General features: G+C 30.5%; 1 protein-coding gene across 3 annotated transcripts in view; it reads left to right on the top strand.

Annotated features, from left to right (window-relative positions):
• The first annotated feature begins 19,307 nt into the window (after positions 1-19,307).
• RAD51D (DNA repair RAD51-like protein) overlaps positions 19,308-21,077 on the top strand; it is a 281,195-nt gene continuing 279,425 nt past the window's right edge. For 2 of the 3 annotated variants that reach the window (XM_089820653.1, XM_089820654.1), the window contains exon 1: positions 19,378-19,683. In XM_089820653.1, the coding sequence (XP_089676779.1) occupies positions 19,602-19,683 (82 nt within the window). In that variant the 5' untranslated portion in view covers positions 19,378-19,601. Of the gene's footprint in view, positions 19,684-21,077 lie in introns of all 3 variants that reach the window. The other variant, XM_089820652.1, reaches the window with a different exon arrangement.

Here is a 21,077-nt window from a genome sequence, read left to right as displayed (position 1 = left end):
AAGTGACTTGTTGATCTCATAAAGTTGAAAAGATTTTTCTTCAAGGACTTGATGCTTTGATACTAATTGTTACAAAGTAAATTCCACCAAGATAATTGCAAGGGGGGGGGAATCGGTTATACAACTATTAAAAAATTTATCAACCTTATTAATTTTTAAACATGTGAGCAATATAATTAGCAACCATAACAAGATACTCATACACAATAACACCTAATATGTTAACCAAGGAAACCCTTGATTAGAGGGAAAACCCGATGCGGATGGAACCCACAAAATGATGTACTAATATAAATGTTCACTATTACAAGATGGACTCTACTAGGAGCCAATGAAATACGCTTAGTACATATTAGTCCCTATTAGGAGAATTAAATCATTTTTTGGATATTCTAACCCTGTTAGGAGATGTGCCAACCCAATTGGGAGTTGTAGAAGGAAGATGGATCCACTGTCCAAACAACTTCAGGGGCAAGACCACTGAACTCACTATCCAAATGATCTTTGTATTATTCCTTGTAGAATAATAGAAATGAAATAATCTACATCTCCTCTATCCTCTTGACCATACTTATCCTCTTCTTATCTCAATATCATATCACAAATCTTGCATCCAAATAATCCCTTGGATGGCCTACACCTATTTACCAACTTCGCATATTACTTACACAATTCACACTTCATACATCAATCACACCTTTCATCATAAGGAAAATAACCTTCCTTTATACCATATCCTTAAAATAATTCTTGGAATTAGCCTTGAGGCTTTCCCAATTAATTATAATAGGACTTCATTAAGATATTACAAAACTTTACATCTTTTTGTAATTATAAATTACTTTCAGCTCACAATCTGTACAAATTCTCACACATGTGACCTCTATCCTTGCACACACACTGATGTCACTATCAAGCTATCTACTATCATTGTCCAACTTTTCACATCAAGATTCTATCTCTATTAGGAGATATAATCCATATATCATAAACTACTTCTTAGGTACTCTATATTTATACTATCCGCTATAAATTAGGAATATCTCCTAGATGTCTTTGACTCTCTATATGCACACTTATCCATGTCATCAAGATAAAGTGTAGAAAAAATACTTAACTATGCTTGATCTGATCATCAATATATAGTTTTTAGGAGCTTTCTCTTTATCTACTACTCTGTTAGTCTTTGCATAATCAATGGTATGTGACATCAATGACAAACACAGTCATGAATGCAACATGTCAATCATGCTAACAATCTCCCCAAGTGTTCTAGAAATTCTTAAGATACTCCCCTAAAGGAATACCATCAAAATTCATGCTAACATTCCCCCCTTTAGCATTGATGGAAAGATAGATGAAAAACATCTAAGTTCCAAGAATACCAAATAAAACTTTCTTGTTGTTTTCTTCTTTTCAAATCCTCTTCATTAATCAAATTTGAGACTTGCAAGAACACTACTTTGTCTATGCTTTCTCATTCTTAGGATCAACATTATTTTTTCACACTCTGACTCTTAGGAACAAATCTCATTCTTCCATGGATGGTCATCAATTTTCATACTTCTCACTTACAAGAACAACTTCTTCATCATAGTCTTACATGGATGGAAATAAATTGTTCACAACTTCTCCCTCATTCAATGTTTCTCCCCATTGACATCAGCATACTTCTCCCCCATATATAGGATATATCTTTTATGCAATCTCTCCCCCATTCATAGGAGATATTTGTGATGTATACTTGTCCCCCATTGACATAATTGACAAAGGATTCATTATGTAAATCTCCAAGTATTCAACCAAATAAAGTGTTCAAAGACATTGTTCTATACCAACTACCGATAGTCCCTAATTATTCTTCTCATCTTAGATTCTCCCCCATATGGGAAGCATCAACATTCAGTCCAATCAAAAAATAGTGCTCTGTACTACTGAACTGATGTAATCTTTGCATCATCTACCCATCTCTACATCATCTACACAGAAGTAGGTAGGTGCATAGCCCCAAGCATACCTCACAAATAATCAAATGTATATTTAGGCAAGCGCTTCATAAAGATATCTACAATATCCTCTTTTGTGCTTACATAATCCAATCTGATCTCTTTAACTACAACTTTCTCTCTGTAAACATGAGACTTAATTGATATATATACAGTCTTATAATGCAACACAATATTCTTAGACATACTCACTGTACTTGTGTTATCACAATGTATGATACCAAGATCTAAAAATACTATCCCAATATCCTTTAGCATATGCTTTATCCACATGATCTAATTACAATTTATTTCTTGCTACTACATACTCTTATTCTATTGTACTTTGTGAAATACAATCTTATTTCTTGCTTAGCCAAGAAACCAATCTTCCTCCAAGGAAAAATGGTCCACCACTAGTGTTTTTTCTATCATCCATACAACCTGCCCAATTCGCATCACTGTAAACACGTAAAGTGAAATCATTTGAGCTATCATACCATAGTCCAAAATCAAGTGTACCCTTTAGCTATTTGAATATCCTCTTTATTTTTGTATAATAAGATTCCTTCGAATTATCTTGAAATATTGCTGATATCCCAACTATATTTTCTATATCTGGTCTAGTGTGAGTTAGATATTGCAAATCTCCAATCATGGATCTATACTTGTTCTACTCAACTGTAGGTGTCTCATCTTTTCTAGATAACTTGTGATCAGTTATCATAGGTGTACCAACATGCTTGCAATTTTCTAAGCCAAATATTTTTAGTAAGTCTTTTAAATACTTTTATCGTGATAGGAAAATACCATCATTTCTCTATATAATATGTAGACCCAAGAAAAATTTCATCTCACCAATCATACTCATCTCAAATTCACTCTTAATTTCATCAACAAAGTTAGTACTTGCTTCATCATTACCTCCAATTATTATGTCATCAACAAATATTGCAATTATCAACAATCCATTTTTAATTTCTCTTAAATATAAGTTACTATCTGTTGTACATTTAGTAAATCCCAATTTTGCCAAATATTTGTCCAACCTTGCATACAAGGTTCTAGGTGCTTCCTTTAGACCATACAATGCTTTCTTCAATTTGCATACCACGTCTTTCTCTTTTGTCAAAGGAAATCCTTCAGCCTTCTCAATGTAGAATTCTTGTTCAAGTTCTTCATTCAAAAATGTTGACTTTACATCCATTTGATACACTTTAAACTTCTTGCTTACTGGATAAGCAAAGAACATTCTTACTACTTCCATGCTGGCAATAGAGGAAAATGTCTCTTCATAATCTATACCTTCCTACTGTGAATATCCTTAGCATACAACCCTTGCTTTATTCCTCACAACTTCACCTTGTTCATTTATCTATTTCTAAATACCCATTTAGTTCCTATAAAATTCTTGTCTTTAGGCCTAGGAACCAATTCCCATGTCTTATTCTTCACAATCTGATCTAGTTCTTCATTCGTTACTTGAATCCAATGATTATTCTTGCATGCATAATCTATACTCTTTGGTTCAACTTGAGAAACAAAACATAATTCCTCATGTACTTTATTTCTTGTCATTACTCACTTGTCTTTACTTCCAATAATCTGATTCTCAGGGTGGTTCTTTATCAAATTCATGTTCAGTGTAGGGGTCACTATTTTAACCCTTATTTCTTCTCTTGGTTCAGATCTCTATTTTTCTCTTTGTTCAACAATTTGAATATCATTTTACAAGTCATTGTTAATCTCAAAGAAAACTTCAATATTCTCTCTAACAGGTTTAGGATTATCTTCTTCTTCATCATGAATAAATAATAGTCACTAAAGTTGTTTATGTTAAAAATAATTGATTAATTTTGTATTGTATTTGATGTTACACAAAATGTCATATCATTGCTAGTTAGTGTATGAAAAGTTCACTCAGGTGATGAACATAGTTTCTTGTGTTTGCCAAGCATTCTAGAGCTTGCCTAGTTTAGAAGATAGTGTCTATTGAGTTCACTCGGTCGTCAAAGGAAAGGTTGCAGAAGTTGAGTATTAACTGAGCTCACTCAATTAATGAAGAAAATATTGGATGGAACCAGTGTTAACCAATCTCACTTAGTTACCAAAGGAACTTTGTGAATATGCAATGTTAACCGAGTTCACTTGGTTAAAATAGGAAAATAGTTTCTGAGTTAGTGTCTACCGAGCAGGGTTGGCTAACGAAGGATTTTCTTATTTTGGAATATTGAGCTCAATTGAATTATTTTTTGGTTCTAATCGACTAAGGAGATGAATATTTAATTGTTCTAAGCTATATTCAAGCTAACTTGACAATATGTAAGATATAAATATAAGGTCAAATTGAGGATTGAATGTGTGGAACATAATAGAAGATTTAATGATGCTTAGAGGAATCAAATTTGAAGGATAAGTAGAATATCCTTATTGAGCTACAAAGATACATACGATTAGGAAGGATCAAGGATATAAGCTATAATTGAGATCTGTAATCAACAATTTATGAAATCAGGTCATCTCATGGTTACTTTCTAACCAATGTAGCAGTGATCTAAATCTCTTAACCGAGTTGGCTTAATAGCTATTTGTAAATCCTCTAACAAGGTGGCATTTCTATTTGAAGTTTCTAAAGACCTCTAATAAGGCCACTCTTAATAGGGTGATTAAATCCTCTAATAGAGTCACACCTAATAGTGTGTTCTATAACCTTTAATAGGGTTGGTTCCTAAAAGGTCTCACTTCAGAAGAGTGAAAATTAGTAACTAGTTGCAATTGGTGGTTTTTATCAAATTGGGTTTCCACATTAAATCTTGGTGTCAATTGTGTTCATGCTATTTCATTTACATGTATGCAACTAAGTTAAGTAAGATTAATCATAGATAATATCTTAAAGATTTTCATGTTAAGCAGTTACTAAGTTATTTAGTGTTTACTGAGTTACAACATTTGCTAGTGTAAGTTGAGTGCATGTGTGTTTGTTGAGTTACAATAGAATACAATTTAATTAGAGTTTTGATTTGTATTTACATCTAAGGGATCTAGAATTTATTTTAGTGGTAATTGATTCACTCCTCCACTCTCAGATACTTCTCTTATATTTCCAACAATTGGTATCAGAGCTTCTCGGTGCTTGTAGATAAGGTTTCAATGACCTAAGCTAAAGATCAAGATGTCTTACAAAAGGAAGATCCCAAAGTTGAATGGAGATAACTTTGTAGAATGGCAAGAACTTATGAAGTTGCATCTAGAAACCATCAATGATTTAGGTTTGAAGTACTTAAACACTACTTATAAGGGTCCTATTGGTACAATGTCTGTAGAAGAAATTGTTGAAAAGAAAAATCACAATATCATGATGATTGACATAGCATCAGTTCTTAACTATGTTGAATTTGATGAAGTCAAAGGATGTGTTAATTCTCATGAAATGTGGACCAAACCGAAGGATATCTATGGAGGTGATGATAATGTAAAAAGAGCCAAGGTAGAAATCTTGAGAGGTCAATTTGATCAAATAAAAATGAGAGAAGATGAAAACATTACAAAATATATTGATAGAATCAAAGCTAGTGTCAATGCTATCAAAGCCTTTGGAGGAACAATTGATGATGTAATAGTGGTAAGAAAGGTACTCAGAACCCTTCTTCCTATCTATGTAATCAAAGTGTTTGCTACTCAAGAAATGAGATGTGATCCAAATAAAAAGACAACTTTGGATGCACTAGTTGGAAGGTTGACAACATTTGAACTAGATAACTATGATAATTATACTCCTAGTTCTAGCAATCTTGAGTCTACATTTGAAGCCAAGGTATCACTCAAGAAGAAAGTCTAAAAGTCTAAAAGAAAATAGTTTGAAAGTGAAGAGGAAGATAATTTTGATACTGATCTTGAATCTATTGAAGCATTACTTGCAAGAAGGTATCCCAAAGGCAAAGCAAAGTATAAAGGTAAAATTATTTTAATCTATTTCTCTTGTGAAGAAGTTGGACACATTGCTAATAGGTGCCTAAAAAGAGAAGACAGTGATGAAAAGAAACACAACAAGTTCAAAGGTGAGAAAGATTTCAAAAACTACAAAGACTACAAGGAAAAAGGTAAGAAATCTTGTTTTATAGCTAAAGATTCATATAGTAGTGAAGATGATGAAATGGTATATATTGCTATAAAAGATGAATTTGATGATGAAGGAGATAAAATGGCACTTGTCTCTCATGTTAGCAAAAATGATACATGGATTATTGGTAGTGGTTGCTCACATCATATGACTAGTGATAAATCAAAATCTGAACACATGGAACATTATGATGGTGGTAGTGTAAGATTTGGAAATAATGAACCTTGTTGCATAAAGGGAAAAGGTTGTATCTCACCAACCAATGAACTTAGATGTGACAATACTTACTTGGTTGAAGGACTAAAGCATAATCTACTAAGTGCGCTACAATTTAATAATATTGGATTCAAAGTGGAATTCATGAATGGGAAGGCCAAACTACTGGATGGAAAAGAAAATTTGGTTGGGTCTAGCAAACAAACAAAAGGTAATCTATTCTACCTAGATCTTAGTGAAAGTTCACATTTTATTGCTCAAGTAAAAGAAAGTTGGTTATGTCATAAAAGGTTGTTTCATGTAAACTTTGATAATATGGTGAAGATAAGAAAAAACAAAAGAGTAAGAGGTATTCCTAGTGTAAGGAAACCTAATATGGGTCTATGCAAAAATTGTCAAATTGAAAAGATGGGAAAGACTAGTTCCAAAAGAATGAACTATCATTGAAAAGAAGTCTTGGAGTTCCTTCATATAGACCTATGTGGGTCTATTGGAATAGAAAGTTACAATGGAAATAAGTACTTTATTCTTTTTTTTCATGATTATTTTAGAATGATGACTATAATGTATCTAAAAGAAAAATCTAAAGCTTTTCAAAAGTTTAAGTGGTATTTGGCAAGAGTAGAGAAATAAACTGGAAAGAAACTAAAATATTTGAGATCAGACATAGGTGGTGAATTCATTTCCAATGAGTTCAATAAATTCTGCATTGAAAAAGGAATTAAGAGACAAGTATCAACCCTAGTACACCTCAACATAATGGTATAGCTGAAAGAAGGAACAAATCCATCATGGATTGTGCAAGAACCTTAATGATAGAAAAGAGTGTTGCAATCAAATACTGAAAGGAAGCAACCAATACTATAGTACATACCTTGAATGGAGTATAGTTTAAGAAAGACTCAAATCAAACTCCTTATGAACTATGGTATGGCTACAAACCCAATGGAAGTTACTTGAAAGTATTTGATAGCAAATGTTATATCTTGAAGGAATCTAGGAAACCTAAATTTGATATCAAAGGTGATGAAAGCTATTGCTAAGATACTCCTATAGAAGTAAAGCATACAAATATTTAAATCTAACTACTCATAAGATCATAGAAAGTGCACATGCAAGAACTGATGAATTTGTAGAAAAGAGTGAAGAAGAAAGCAACAAAGAACCTGAGGATTACAAAAGATTTGTTTACTATGAACCTGATACAATGCCAAATCTATTTAAAAGTTAGGAGGCCTCACCTCCCAAGTCCCCAAAATCTCCAAAATCTACTAAGTTGTAACCAGTGCAACCTGAGTCATGGTTTGAAGGATCTGAGTCATAGTTTGGAGCTATCGACCTAGTGCCAGAGCAAATTGAGTCTGATGGACCCGAGTCATAGATAGTGGGACATGAGCTTGATATAGAAGATCATGAAGAATTTAGTGGGACAAATTCTAAATCTAAAGTACCTATGTTAGTAAGATATGTCAAAAAGTACCATGTACTTGATCAAATCATTAGAGACAAGTTAGATGGAACACTCACAAGAAACAAATTGAAAGGTACATGTTTGCTTGCTAAATTTGAACCTAGAAATGTTAAAGATGCTTTGGATAATGAAAGTTGGATTAAAGCTATGCATGAAGAAATAGAACAAACAGAGAAGAATAAGACTTGGACTCTTGTTCCAAGACCCAAAGATAAAAATGTAATTGGCACAAAGTGGGTATTCATAAATAAGCTAAATGAAGAAGGAAAAGTCTCAAGAAATAGAGCAAGGTTAGTATGCAAACATTATTCTCAAGAAGAAGGTATTAGTTATGGTGAAACTTTTGCTCCTGTTGCAAGATTAGAAGGTGTTAAAACTTTACTAGCATATGGAACACACAGAGGATTTAAAGTATATCAAATGGATGTAAAATTTGCATTCTTGACGAGGAAGTCCACATAGAACAACTTGAAGGTTTTGTAGATCCTAGAAAAAGAGATACAGTCTTCAAATTACACAAAATGTTGTATGGTCTCAAGCAAGCTCCTAGAGCTTGGTATGAAAGACTTCATAACTACTTGATAAAGATTGGTTTTCAAAGAACAAATGATAACAATAGTCTGTATATTAAAAAAGGACCAAACAAGAAGATTGTGTTGGTAGAAATAGTTGTGGATGACACTTTATTACATGAATAATGACTTATGCAAGGCATTTTCAGAGAAGAGATGAGTAAATAATTTGAGATGTCTATGTTTGGAGAGATAAAATTCTTTGTTGGATTGCAGATCCAACAAAAAAAAGATGGTATCTACATTATTCAATCCAAATATATCAAGGAGATTTTTAAAAAGTTTGGAATGGAATATTCAAAACCTATTGGAACACCTGTGTCTACTGGACATAAGCTTTCCAAAAAGATGATTCCAAAGAAGTAGATTAGACCACATACAAATCAATGATTAAAAAATTGCAATATGTAGTGCACACAAGGCCTGATATTGCATTAGCAATTAGTATGGTGGCAAGAATCTCAAAAACTCCCAAATAAAATCATATGATGGAAATCAAGAGAATCATGAGGTATCTAAAAGGTATTGAAGAATATAGTTTATGGTGCAAAAAAGGAGGTAACTTGGATTTGAAAGCATTCACAGATGGTGATTGGGCAAGAAGTGTTGATGACAGAAAGAGCTTTATGATAGAAAGAGCACAAGTGGTGGAGCATTATTTCTTGGTAAAAGACTAGTGTCTTGGACAAGCATGAAGCATAATTGTATTTCTTAGTCTATAATTGAGGTAGAATATGTGGCAACAACAATTAATTGTTCAAATATTGTTTGGTTCAACCAATTGTTGTCAAGTATGAAGATAGAGATCAAGGATCCAATGGTTATATTTTGTGATAACTCCAGTGTAATTAATATATCAAAGAATCCTGTGATGCATACCAAAACCAAGTACATTACTATAAAATATCATTTTTTGAAAAAATTGGTACAAGATAAAGAGGTAAGATTGGAATACATGAATACTAAAGAGAAAATTGTAGATATATTCACTATGCCATTACTGAAGGATGCATTTTTATATCTAAGAGGTAAGTTAGGGGTCATTCCCCTATCTAAAGCTCACTAAATGCAATTTAGTGATGCATCAATTAGAGCATGTTGAAGATCAGCTAGTTGATGTAGTATTGACAGAGGCACATTGAAAATGAATCAATAGATGAGGTACATTAATATTTATTGAATATTATCTTTGGCATGAGATGTCAAAGAGGGAGAAGTTTTCTATCATATCTCACATAAATTTTATAAAGAGGGAGATATCAAAGAAGGAAACTTGGTCTAATATCAAAGAAAGAAAGTTTTCTATTAGAAGAAGATGTTGAAGATAGAATTTTGCTGACAGAAGGAGAAATTGAGAGCATAGGGAATTCACACTAAAAGAGGGAGTTCTTATGGATGAGAATCATAATGAAACTAAGGATATGTTCCTTACTTTATTCTTCCTCTAAAATTTCATTGTATTATGACATGTTGTGTTGCCATCAATGGAAAAGAGGGATATTGTTGAAAATAATTGATTGATTGTGTATTGTCTTTGATGTTACACAAAATGTCATATCGTTGCCAATCAATGTATGCCAAGCTCACTTGGGCAATGAAGATAGTTTCCTATGTCTGTCGAGCATTCCAGAGTTAACTTGGTCGTCAAAAGAAAGTTTGTAGAAGTTGAGTGCTAAACAAGCTCACTCGGTTAATAAAGGAAATGTTAGATGGAACTAGTGTTAATTGAGCTCACTTGGTTACCAAAAAAACCTTGTGAATATGTAGTGTTAACCAAGTTCACTTGGTTAACACATGAAAATCATTTATGAGTTAGTGGCTACCGAGCAAGGTTGGCTAATGAAGGATTCTCTTATTTTGGAATATTGAGTTCAATTGAATTATTTGTTGGTTCTGGCCAACTGAGGAGATGAATATTAATTATTCTAAATTGTATTCAAGCTGGCTTGACAATGTGTAAGATATAAATATAAGGTCAAGTTGAGGATTGAATGTGTAGAACATAATAGAAGATTTAATGATGCTTAGAGGAAGCAAATTGGAAGGATAAGTAGAATATCCTTGTTGAGCTACAAAAATACATTCAATCAGGAAGGATCAAGTATATATGCTAGACTTGAGATCTATAATCAACAATTCAATTGCATTAGAAATTAGGTCATCTCACTGTTACTTTTTAACCATTGTAGTAGTGATCTAAATCTCTTAATCAAGTTGACTCAACAGATATTTGTAAATCCTCTAACAAGGTGGCATTTCTATTTGAAGTGTTTAAAGACCTCTAACAAGGCCACTCCTAATAGGGTGATTAAATCCTCTAATAGGGCCTAACATAATAGGGTTGGCTTCTAATAGGGCTCACTTAAGAAGAGTGAAAATCAGTAACTAGTTGCAATTGGTGGTTTTTTCCAAATTGAGTTTCTATGTTAAATCTTGGCGTTTATTGTGTTCATGCTATTTCATTTACATGTATGCAACTAAGTTAAGTTAGATTAATCATAGATAATTGAAAGATTTTCATGTTAAGCAGTTACCAATTTATTTCAGTGTTTACCGAGTTACAACATTTGCTAGTGTAAGTTGAGTGCATGTGTGTTTTCTGAGTTACAACAGAATATAATTTAATTAGAGTTTTGATTTGTATTGACATCTAAGGAATCTAAGATTTATTTTAGTGGTAATTGATTCACCCCTCGCCTCTCAGTTACTCCTCTTATATTTGTGTCAATTTCTTCTAATATATCCTCTTTCTCAACCAATTCAAGCTCATTATCTTTATCATCACTATCATTCAAGAATATTTCCATATGTGCTTTAAATTATTCATCATCATCAAAAAGGAATTTTTTTTTCTAGTTTTTCTTACTCTCTTAGAACATCTAGGTGAAAAATGACCAAATTTTTGACATGTCCAACAAACAATTTTTTCATACCTTCAAACTCTCTTTTCATAAGTGGAGTGATTCCTTCTTTGATCTTCTTGTCTTCTTCAGATCTAGATCTATCTTCACTTGTTCTTGCATTAATTAGTTTATCCTTGTGTATGCAACAAAAATATTCTAGATTTGGAAACTCAATGTCATGTTCTATACATAACTCCAATATCTCACCAAGAAATTCCATCTTCTAAATATCAAAATTAACTTCATCAGACTTTAGACTTTCTTTTCTAAAGTGACCTGCCATTGATCTCCCAAAGTTGTTAAGATTTTTCTTCACGGACTTGATGCTCTGATACGAATTATTAGAAAGTAATGTCCACCAAGGGGGTAAATCAGTTATCCAATTATTAAAACATCTATCAACCTACCTTATTAGTCCTTAATCATGTGAACAATATAATCAACAACCATAACAAGATACTCATACATAATAACACCAAATATGTTAACTAGAAAAACCCTTGATCATAGGCAAAACTCGGTGGGGATGGTATCCACAAAATGATGTACTAATATAAGCGATCCTTGTTAGACAATGGAATTTTTTGAGAGCCAATGCAATACATTCAGTACATATGTGCCCTTATTAGGAGATTACAACCCTATTAGGAGTTGTGCCAATCGTGTTAGGAGTTGTAGAAGGTAAATGGAGCCACTGTCCAAACAACTTCAGGGGCAAAACCACTAAACTCACTATCCAACTGATCTTTGTATTATTCCTTGTAGAATAAAAGAAATGAAATAATCTTCAACTTCTCTATCCTCTTGACCGAACTTATTCTCTCCTGATCTCAATATTAGATCACAAATCTCGCATCTAAATAATCCCTTGGATTGCTTACACGCATTTACCAACTTCGCATACTTCTTACACAATTCACACTTCATACATCAATCACACATCTCATCACAAGGAAAATAACCTTCATTTATACCATATCCTCAAAATAATTCCTTAAGTTGACTTTGAGGCTTTCCCAATTAATTATAATAGGACCTCATTATGAAATTACAAAACTTTATATCTTTTCATAATTATAAATCATCGTCGACTCACAGTCTTTAAAATTTATTACAAATGCAACCTTTGTCCTTACACACTCGATGATATCACCATCAGACTGTCTATTGTTAGTTTCCAACTTCACACATCAAGATTCAATCTTTGTTAGGAGATATAATCTAGATATCATAAATTACTTCTCAGGTACTCTGCTTGTATACTATCCTCTATAAATTAAGAATATCTCCTATATGTCTTCAACTCTCTATATATGAGCACTTATCCATGTAATATGGATACAGTGTAGAACACATCCTTAACTATGCTTGACCTAATCATCAATACATAGTCCATACGACATTGTTATCTGTTTGCTATTCTGTAAATCTTCACAGAAACAATGCTATGTTGACATCAATGAAAAACATAGTCATGAATTGCAACATGTAAATCATGCTAACAATCTCCCCAAGTGTTGTAGCAATGCTTAGGATACTCCCCCAAAGGAATACCGTCAACATTCATGCTAACAATTTGTGTTAAAAAAATTGAGGTAAATTATGAGATGTAATTGATAAAATAACATATTTTTTCAATATATTCTAATGTAAGAAGTATTCACATAACTAATCTCACTAAATCTCATGTGTAATCTCACTAAATGAACAAGATGGAGGTCCATCTAATCAACTTCATTGTGTTCATTTGAGAAGGTTTCATCTACACATTTGGTTCACTATATATTACAATTGATATCAATCTTTACACCTTGATGTTGACATCCATCATTCTTAAGGCTAAGGCTTACTAAATTAGCATTACTTATGATCATTTGAACTCAACTATACAACTAAGTTAGGTTGCTCTCATCCTGGACTTAAGTATAGATATAATGGGTGGAACTTGTATTTATTCTCATTCATTAATTTTATATTTGCACATTTTTATGCTCCAGTGTATCATAGAGAAACACCTCATATTCTAAGCCCTTGAAACATATTGTAGCTCAATTAGAACTAAAAGTCACTAAAAGAATATTGTTGTTTTATCGAGTTTCAATATGTTTGGTAATTTAGTTATGTGATTGATTAATCACTCATTGGAGCTTTCATCCACCATTGCATCACTCTATCAATGTTTTCATAAGACTTTGTTTTCTTTGTGCATCCCAAGCTTTTCTAAAGCTCCCTTTGAAATCTTACATTCTTTATCATACTAAGGATTTGTCAAAAATGTACTTGCATTTCCTCTTTTATCTTTTGTAAATGTTTATTACTTAATGAATTAACAAAATCATTTTTCTTCTATTTGTTGAATCATTTTTTATATATCGTAAAATATCCTAAATGCTAATGCAAAACATAGTACAATAATAAATACTTTAATAATGTTAAATATTATTTCAAGGATTTTTATGCCGATACGCTTATTGTGGGAGCTTTGCTCCTGAAATTTAGTTTTTTGTTGGAAATTTTGTAAGATCATTTCGGTTTTTGATTGATTTTTTATATGCACTTAAAAACTTATTTTTAAAAATGTTTAAAAGTGAAATATTCTTTTTAGATACTTTCCTTTTAACATTGTAATTTGTGTCATTTAAAAAACTTTCCGAATTTTCCAATATGCATTTTTATATATTTTTCTAAGCACATTGTAAGAATAGAAACTTAATTTGTGTTCTATTCTTAAATATACTCACTTTTAGAATATTATATGTATTTAATATTCAAATTTTGAAATCATATTTAAATAAAAGATTATATGAATGGATATAATATGTATTCAATTTTTTATTAAATATTTTATTAAGTAAAAAAATTATGTTGTCATTCTTTATTGGTTTTTATTTTCCATTGAATTTGAGACACACTTAACAAAATTATTTTAGAAAAATTCTAAAAATCAATCTTTAGTATTCTCATGAAAAATTCTATTTTTTCTTTTATATCTTTTTTTTAGTTTGTAGCTTCTATTTCTAAAATACACTCATTTTTAGAATATTATATGAATTTAATATTCAAAATTTGAAATTATATTTAAATAAAAGATTATATGAATGAATATAATATATATTCAATTTTTTCATTACATATTTTATTAAGTACAAAAATTATGTTGTCATTCTTTATTGGTTTTTATTTTCTATTGATTTTCGGACATACTTAACAAAACTATCTTAAACAATTTCTAAAAATCAATCTTTAGTTTTCTCTTAAAGTCTCTAACTTTTTCTTTCATATCTTATAGTCAATTTGTAGGCTCTATTTTTTTTGTGTGGTGTTGGTATATTCATTGGAGATATTTCCAAAGATGAATTCAAAAGGTCTACACTGGGGCGAGATTCCTAAGTTTTTTTATGTTTCTCACAACAGAATTTGGTTTCACCTATGTTTACTTTGTGTATCTGAGTCCCCATTTTTTTACTTTTTAGTTGTTGAAGGTTTCCTTACAAGCATATGATTTCTTTGGAAAATAATGCATTTTAGAGATTTATGATGGATTTATATTCAACTCAATCCAAGATGTTCTTGAAGTCATGATGTACATTGTATGTACTTTATGCCTTTTTAGCATAGAAATATTAAGATTACAACTTTCTTGTTTTTATAAATATTAACATTATTTTTGTTGTTGTTGAAGGCATCCTTGCAAATATATGATTATTTTTGGAGCAAACAATGTGGCTGAGTTGTTGAATGAATTGCAATATGCTCATTGGCGCTTCAAATACAAATGCCTTCGATCATAGAGTCAAACTTACGATGTATAAGAATTGGTTCAAAAATCCACACCAGTGAATGTTGCATTGCCTCTAAATCAAATCATTGAAATTGGTTAATCAGATTTCAAAAAGTTTATCCTTTACTTGGTTATAGATTTCATTGTCTTAAATCAAATTTCCATAAGTTTATCTTCTACTTGTTTATATATTTGATTGTTTTGGATCAGGAGATTTTATTTTACTTTGAACTTTTAGTTTTATCATTTTTGGGGTCTTTTTTTTTTTTTCCAAGTTTTGATATTGCCATGCAGGCCTAAAATTTGATGGTCACCCTTGCGTGACATCTTGCTTTTTAACGATGGCTTCATCATATTAATGCCTTTCATTTTACGATTTGAGATAAATATTGATTGTCAAAAATCAATATAATATACGTATAAATTAACAATATTGACAAAAATCTCATATCGCAAAGTTTCTAAATTTATACATTCTAAATTTTTTTTTTTTAGAAAGTAAATATAAACAATAATACATGCAACTTAAGAAAGTTTCTAAGTTTATATTTTGCATGCTAATATTTTAAAATGGTAAAAAAAATTTATATAATAGATTTAAAAAATATTATCTATAATGAATTTTGACAGTTTATTTATAAACTTAAGTATCATATTGACAGTTTTATAAAAAATTAACATGTCAATCAATACAATCCCACAAATTTTTAGCCTATCGTATGCGACTCAAAAGTGGAAAAATATGCGACTCAAAAGTGGAAAAATGACCAACACGACCATCAATCTCCAGGCATGTTGCTATGTTTTGAATTGGGAAATGTATACAATCGAGGCTCAAGCTTATGCCAAAATCAAAGAAAAAACTAGTTGATTTATGGAGGTGGGATCAACGAGTAAAAATCTAGGCTTGGGTTCCTCTCTTGGGCCAAATACAAATATATAAAACATATGTTGTAGATAACTAAGTTATTTCCATCTTTACATGCTACTGTGATGTAGTTTTGCCTATGTTCTTATTTTATTAATTGGAATATATGAATATTAGAATCTTTGATAAGAATATAAAAAACAAGTAAATTGTCATGAATAAGAAAATAAGTTTATTTTGTGAAATTGAATTTGATCAAAATATATAATTAAAATCTATTAGCATTGAATTCTCGCTAAAATTGATTATTCATCCAATTATACAGAGGCATATCATTTCTTGTTCAATCATATTGGTTCACTTTTAAAGAACTTGTCTAAGATCATTAACTAACAATTGTATGTTTTTATACATACAATGATGAGCTGATAGATAATACTATTTCTTGATATATAACAATGTAAATATAAAATACATATTAAACTCTAATCTAAATTGAACTCTAATTCTAACTAAATCTTTGATTAAACCCTAATACTAATTGTATCTAACCCAACATTATTTGAAGTTGAACTAATTTAAAACCCAATCATGATAAAATTCTAACCAAAGATATCTCCTACAAATCTATTCGAACCATAGCACTTATAATTAAATTATACCCATAATTATTATTCTAATTATAACAATTAATAATCTATCATCTAATTTAAAGACCGACCTTAAAGTTAAGCCTTAATAAATCTTAACATTAAAAATTATTTGAAAGTTCATTTGTTTAACGCTATCCCTTTCCTAAGACAAATATTTCATTTAAATTGTGAGATATTTATCTATTTTTCATTCTTAAGAACTATGTATATCAAGATTCTAAACAATTACACTCATTATATATTTTAAATTGAAGTATACAAATATTCTTTAATTTTGAATAACAATAATGAGATTAACATTTTAACTAGTATCCAGTTTTCTTCTTTTCTCAATTTCACATGCAAATCATTATACAATTTATAACTATATATTTTTATAATTTTTTTTTTTGAATTAATCAACAACAAATTTTAGAATAAATCTAAAGCTAAAATCTAAATACATATAAAATATTTTTAAATTCTTTTAGATATCTTTCTAAATCTATACAATTTCTTAAATAATAAATTTAAAACTAAAATCTAGATAGAAATATAATATTTCTATAAGTTTATAGTTATATTTAAATATTTCTATAAAAATCTAAAATGAAAATCTAAATAGATATAAAATATTTTTAGATAATATCTTTCTAAATTGATATAATTTTTAAATAATAAATTTAAAACTAAAATCTAGATAGAAATAGAATATTTCTATAATGATTTATTAAAATATTTTTAAAATTTTCTATAAATTTGTGTATTGAGATAATATTTAAATTTAAAAACAAAAATTAAATTCATTGAATATCATTAAGTAGTTTAGTAACAACAATAATATTTTTTTATTGAAGTAAAGAAAAAGATGATAATATCACTTTTGAGTGATGCAAGAAATTATGCATATGTAATTTCAATTTTAATAGCTCAAAACATGAATCACTCTCAAGCAATAATCATCACTTTAATGCTACCAAACAATTCAATAAATATTAAAAAATACTCATAAATAGTTTGCATAAGTGATAATGGCTTTTTCTATTTATTTAACAATGTCTTCAAAAAAGGAGCATTTCTAAGCAAGATAAAATGTGAATAAAGTGTATTGCTATCCTTGAAGGAATGCACAAACAATAGGCAGTTGTCTGTTGGTCATTGCCTCTTAAAGGGACTAAGAAGAAACCCATGAATTAACAATAACTGGCTCCTTAAAGAATTAATACCATACCAAACTTAATTCTCATATATATAGTAATACATGCAATGTATATAAATGTATAGAACTATCTTAATGATTTGTATATTGATCTATATAGCATACACAAATATAGAATTGTACCACATGAGATAGTTTTTATAGATGAAATGCCCACTTATGAGAAACACCTCAACAAAGGATGAATCAAGTACTAATACTAAGTATACCAATCTTTTTAAAAAATCAGTTACACATGATCTAGGCATGCATGGAAAAGATGTGGAAACATAGTCCCGAGAGAAACAAAAATAGAGAGATCACAATAAAAAATAGAAACAAGAAAAAATTCCCATAGAGAAAGTGCAAGAGTGGTTCATACAAGAAATTAAAGAGAAAAAAACCATTGAATAAAATTGAAACTACAAATCTAAGAAAACAAACACATCTAATAAACCTCATTGTGAGCTTAGAAGGACAATTTAAAGACATGACAATCTAAAAAGATTGAGCATGTAGAAGGAAAAAACAAGTTAAAAGGGAATGTTTTGATAAAACAAATCAAATTAGAGAAAGTATTAAATAATATGACAAATAGCAATAGAAAAGAATCTTATTAGATTTCCACAATCCATTAGACATATAATTTTTGCTTCTAAATTTGATTGTGTTTGTTTTTTAACATCAATGTTTCGGATCACACTCTGTGATCCATCATCAGGATGAGAGAAAACAAGAATGGAATCACAGAGTGTGATCTGAAATGTTGATGTAAAAAAATAAACATAATCAAATCCAAAAACAAAAATTATATATAACTAGAAAGGAATTTAAATGAAATAAAAAAGAAATGAAAAACATTTAAAAAAAAAAAAAGATCTGAAAGTAGCTTAAAATAATCAAAAATCATTTTTGATGGAAGGGGCTGACATTTTTTCGACTAAAAATTGTAAAATCCAAGAGCAAAGCTCCCACATATAAACCTATCAGCTTAATAATAGAAAGTAAGAAATCCAGTATTAAAAAATAAATAAATATTTTTTTAATCACAATTAAATATTTATAAAAAATATTTTATTATTATTATAAAAATTCACATAATCTTAATTTATTTTAAGTTAAATTATTGTAATTTAATTGATATTTCCATTTATAAGGATTGTTCTTTCTTCTGGTTTTTTTGAGCTTACCATAAAATTTTATAAAATGTAAAATCTTTCACAAGAATTTCATTCACTAATCGTTGCATGTACATAGCTAGTTACATAATATATCATAGATGTTCCTTACTTCTTGTAATCAACTAGTAAAATATATAAAAATAAATTATGAACAACTCTTATGGTGATAAGTCATAAGGATTCATTTTCTAAATTGAAAGATGAATTAACAACTTCAAATTAGATACTAACTTTAAATTTTCCAAATCATGTAAAATGTGAGTAGATTGGAAATTTAGAAATTGGAGGTGAAGACTAAGTAACCTGAATTGTCAATAGTGATACGTAAGTTGTAGTGGCGTTGTTATTGCCATTAAAGTTTAAATCCCATTAGTATTCTCACCTATTCATAACTACAATCAAAGTATTTACCCCTCTTTCTTTTTGGAAAAAGAAGATCCAAGTGTTAACCCTCTTTCTTGGAGGGAACCCGGAAAATTCGTATTTACCCCTCTTTCTTTTTGGAAAAAGAAGATCCAAGTGTTAACCCTCTTTCTTCGAGGGAACCCGGAAAATTCGTAAGCTTATGAGCAGATTTTGCGCGCCACTCATATACTAAAAAGAGTGCTGCGCATGCAATTCACCATTGCAACAATACACAAATCAGAGGCCAGACAAGTATAATTTGAAACAGAATGGCACCGTTACGTGCTCTAAACTTGCCAGTTCTAACTCCGAAAGTCCTCCAATTCTTTGCCGCGCATGGCATCATATCAGGTTTCCACATTTCCTTAAAAATCTGAAATAAACTTCTACTACCATCAAGTCTTAGGATTAAGTAAATTATATAATTTCAAAAAGCTCAAAGTTATATCGATCTTACTGCAGTGGGAGACTGTTATAAAAGAAAGAAAAATTTGAACTCATCTTTCCATGATTAATTGAGCTAAATTGCATTTTCCTCATGATTTGTGAAAGCAATAAGAGCTCTTCCCATAAAGATATTGGGAGAGTTTAGAGTGTGAGCTTCTATTTTTTTCTTTTTTGATGGAGGGCTCAGACCTGCGAGGCAACCCAGTGAGGGACGAAGCCTGCAAGCTACTACCAACCAGTGAAGGCCATCACATATACTTTTTAGGGAGCCGATAAGGGCCCACTCGTGCCTGAAACCTCTTCAGCTTACAACCAAAGACTGAGGGGCATCCACATTGTTAAAATCACCTGGGGCACGATCTCGGCCTCATCCTTATGATGTTGGAGCCTTGTACTCAGCAAGACTTGATCCCTGGTGGGCTCTTTGTGAGCCATTCAACTTCAGCAGTAGACCAAGGGCCCATTGATGCTTCTATTTATTTGTTCCAATGTTATAAAGCTTTCAGCTTCAGCTCCTATATAACCCATTTTTTTGGATTTTTGCCATTACGAGGGCATACAAATTTTAAAATTCTGTGCCATGTAGTATGTGATTTTTATTTTATTTAATTTTACATTTACATGCTCAATTGTTTATGTGCTATGTAGTATTTGATTTTTATTTTATTTAAACTTACACATACATGCTCACTTGTTTATGGGACATGCACTATATTTGTAGCTTGTAAATTATTTGCTGTCTCAAGTTTCAATTATTCTCTGTTTTAGATCAGAAAGAATCAGCAATTAGCTATGAAAATGAAATTTTTTGAAAAAATTCTTTTGTCTCATAATATTATGTTGTACATTAAAATGCCCAGCCTGACACCTAGTCCTATCAAGAAAGGTTTCTGCCCCATTTCAGTCCTTTTCCCTGCCTCTTGCCCTTTTTAGTTTCTGCGAATATAATATCTTCAGATGTTTATCCTGCATGTCTTCAAACCTATTCAGTGGCCATCATAATTCTGCCTTATTCCCTGTTCTTGCATAGCTATGTTGTTATGTATAAGGCAATGTAATGAATAAATAATTCTCCGATAGCTGTAAGGCACCAACAGTTGGCACTCTTAGGCTAGGGTTCCATGGAGGGGGGCTTGCTACAAAATAGAGCGGGTGGCTGCTGAGATTTTTTAGGAATATTTAATGGTGAGCAGTCCCATAAATTTTTAAATTTGTTTCAGCTTAAAAAATTTAGCTCCTAAACTTAAGTAAGGTCCATGAGTTTTAGAGCAAAAATAACATGAGATTTTAAATTTTTT

Source organism: Cupressus sempervirens, chromosome 3 (assembly GCF_028749045.1).
Source record: "Cupressus sempervirens isolate cs-2001-9-10 chromosome 3, ASM2874904v1, whole genome shotgun sequence".
NCBI classification, from domain to species: Eukaryota; Viridiplantae; Streptophyta; class Pinopsida; order Cupressales; family Cupressaceae; genus Cupressus; species Cupressus sempervirens.
Note: the sequence above shows the minus strand (reverse complement) of the source record. Positions and strands in the feature narration are given on the sequence as shown.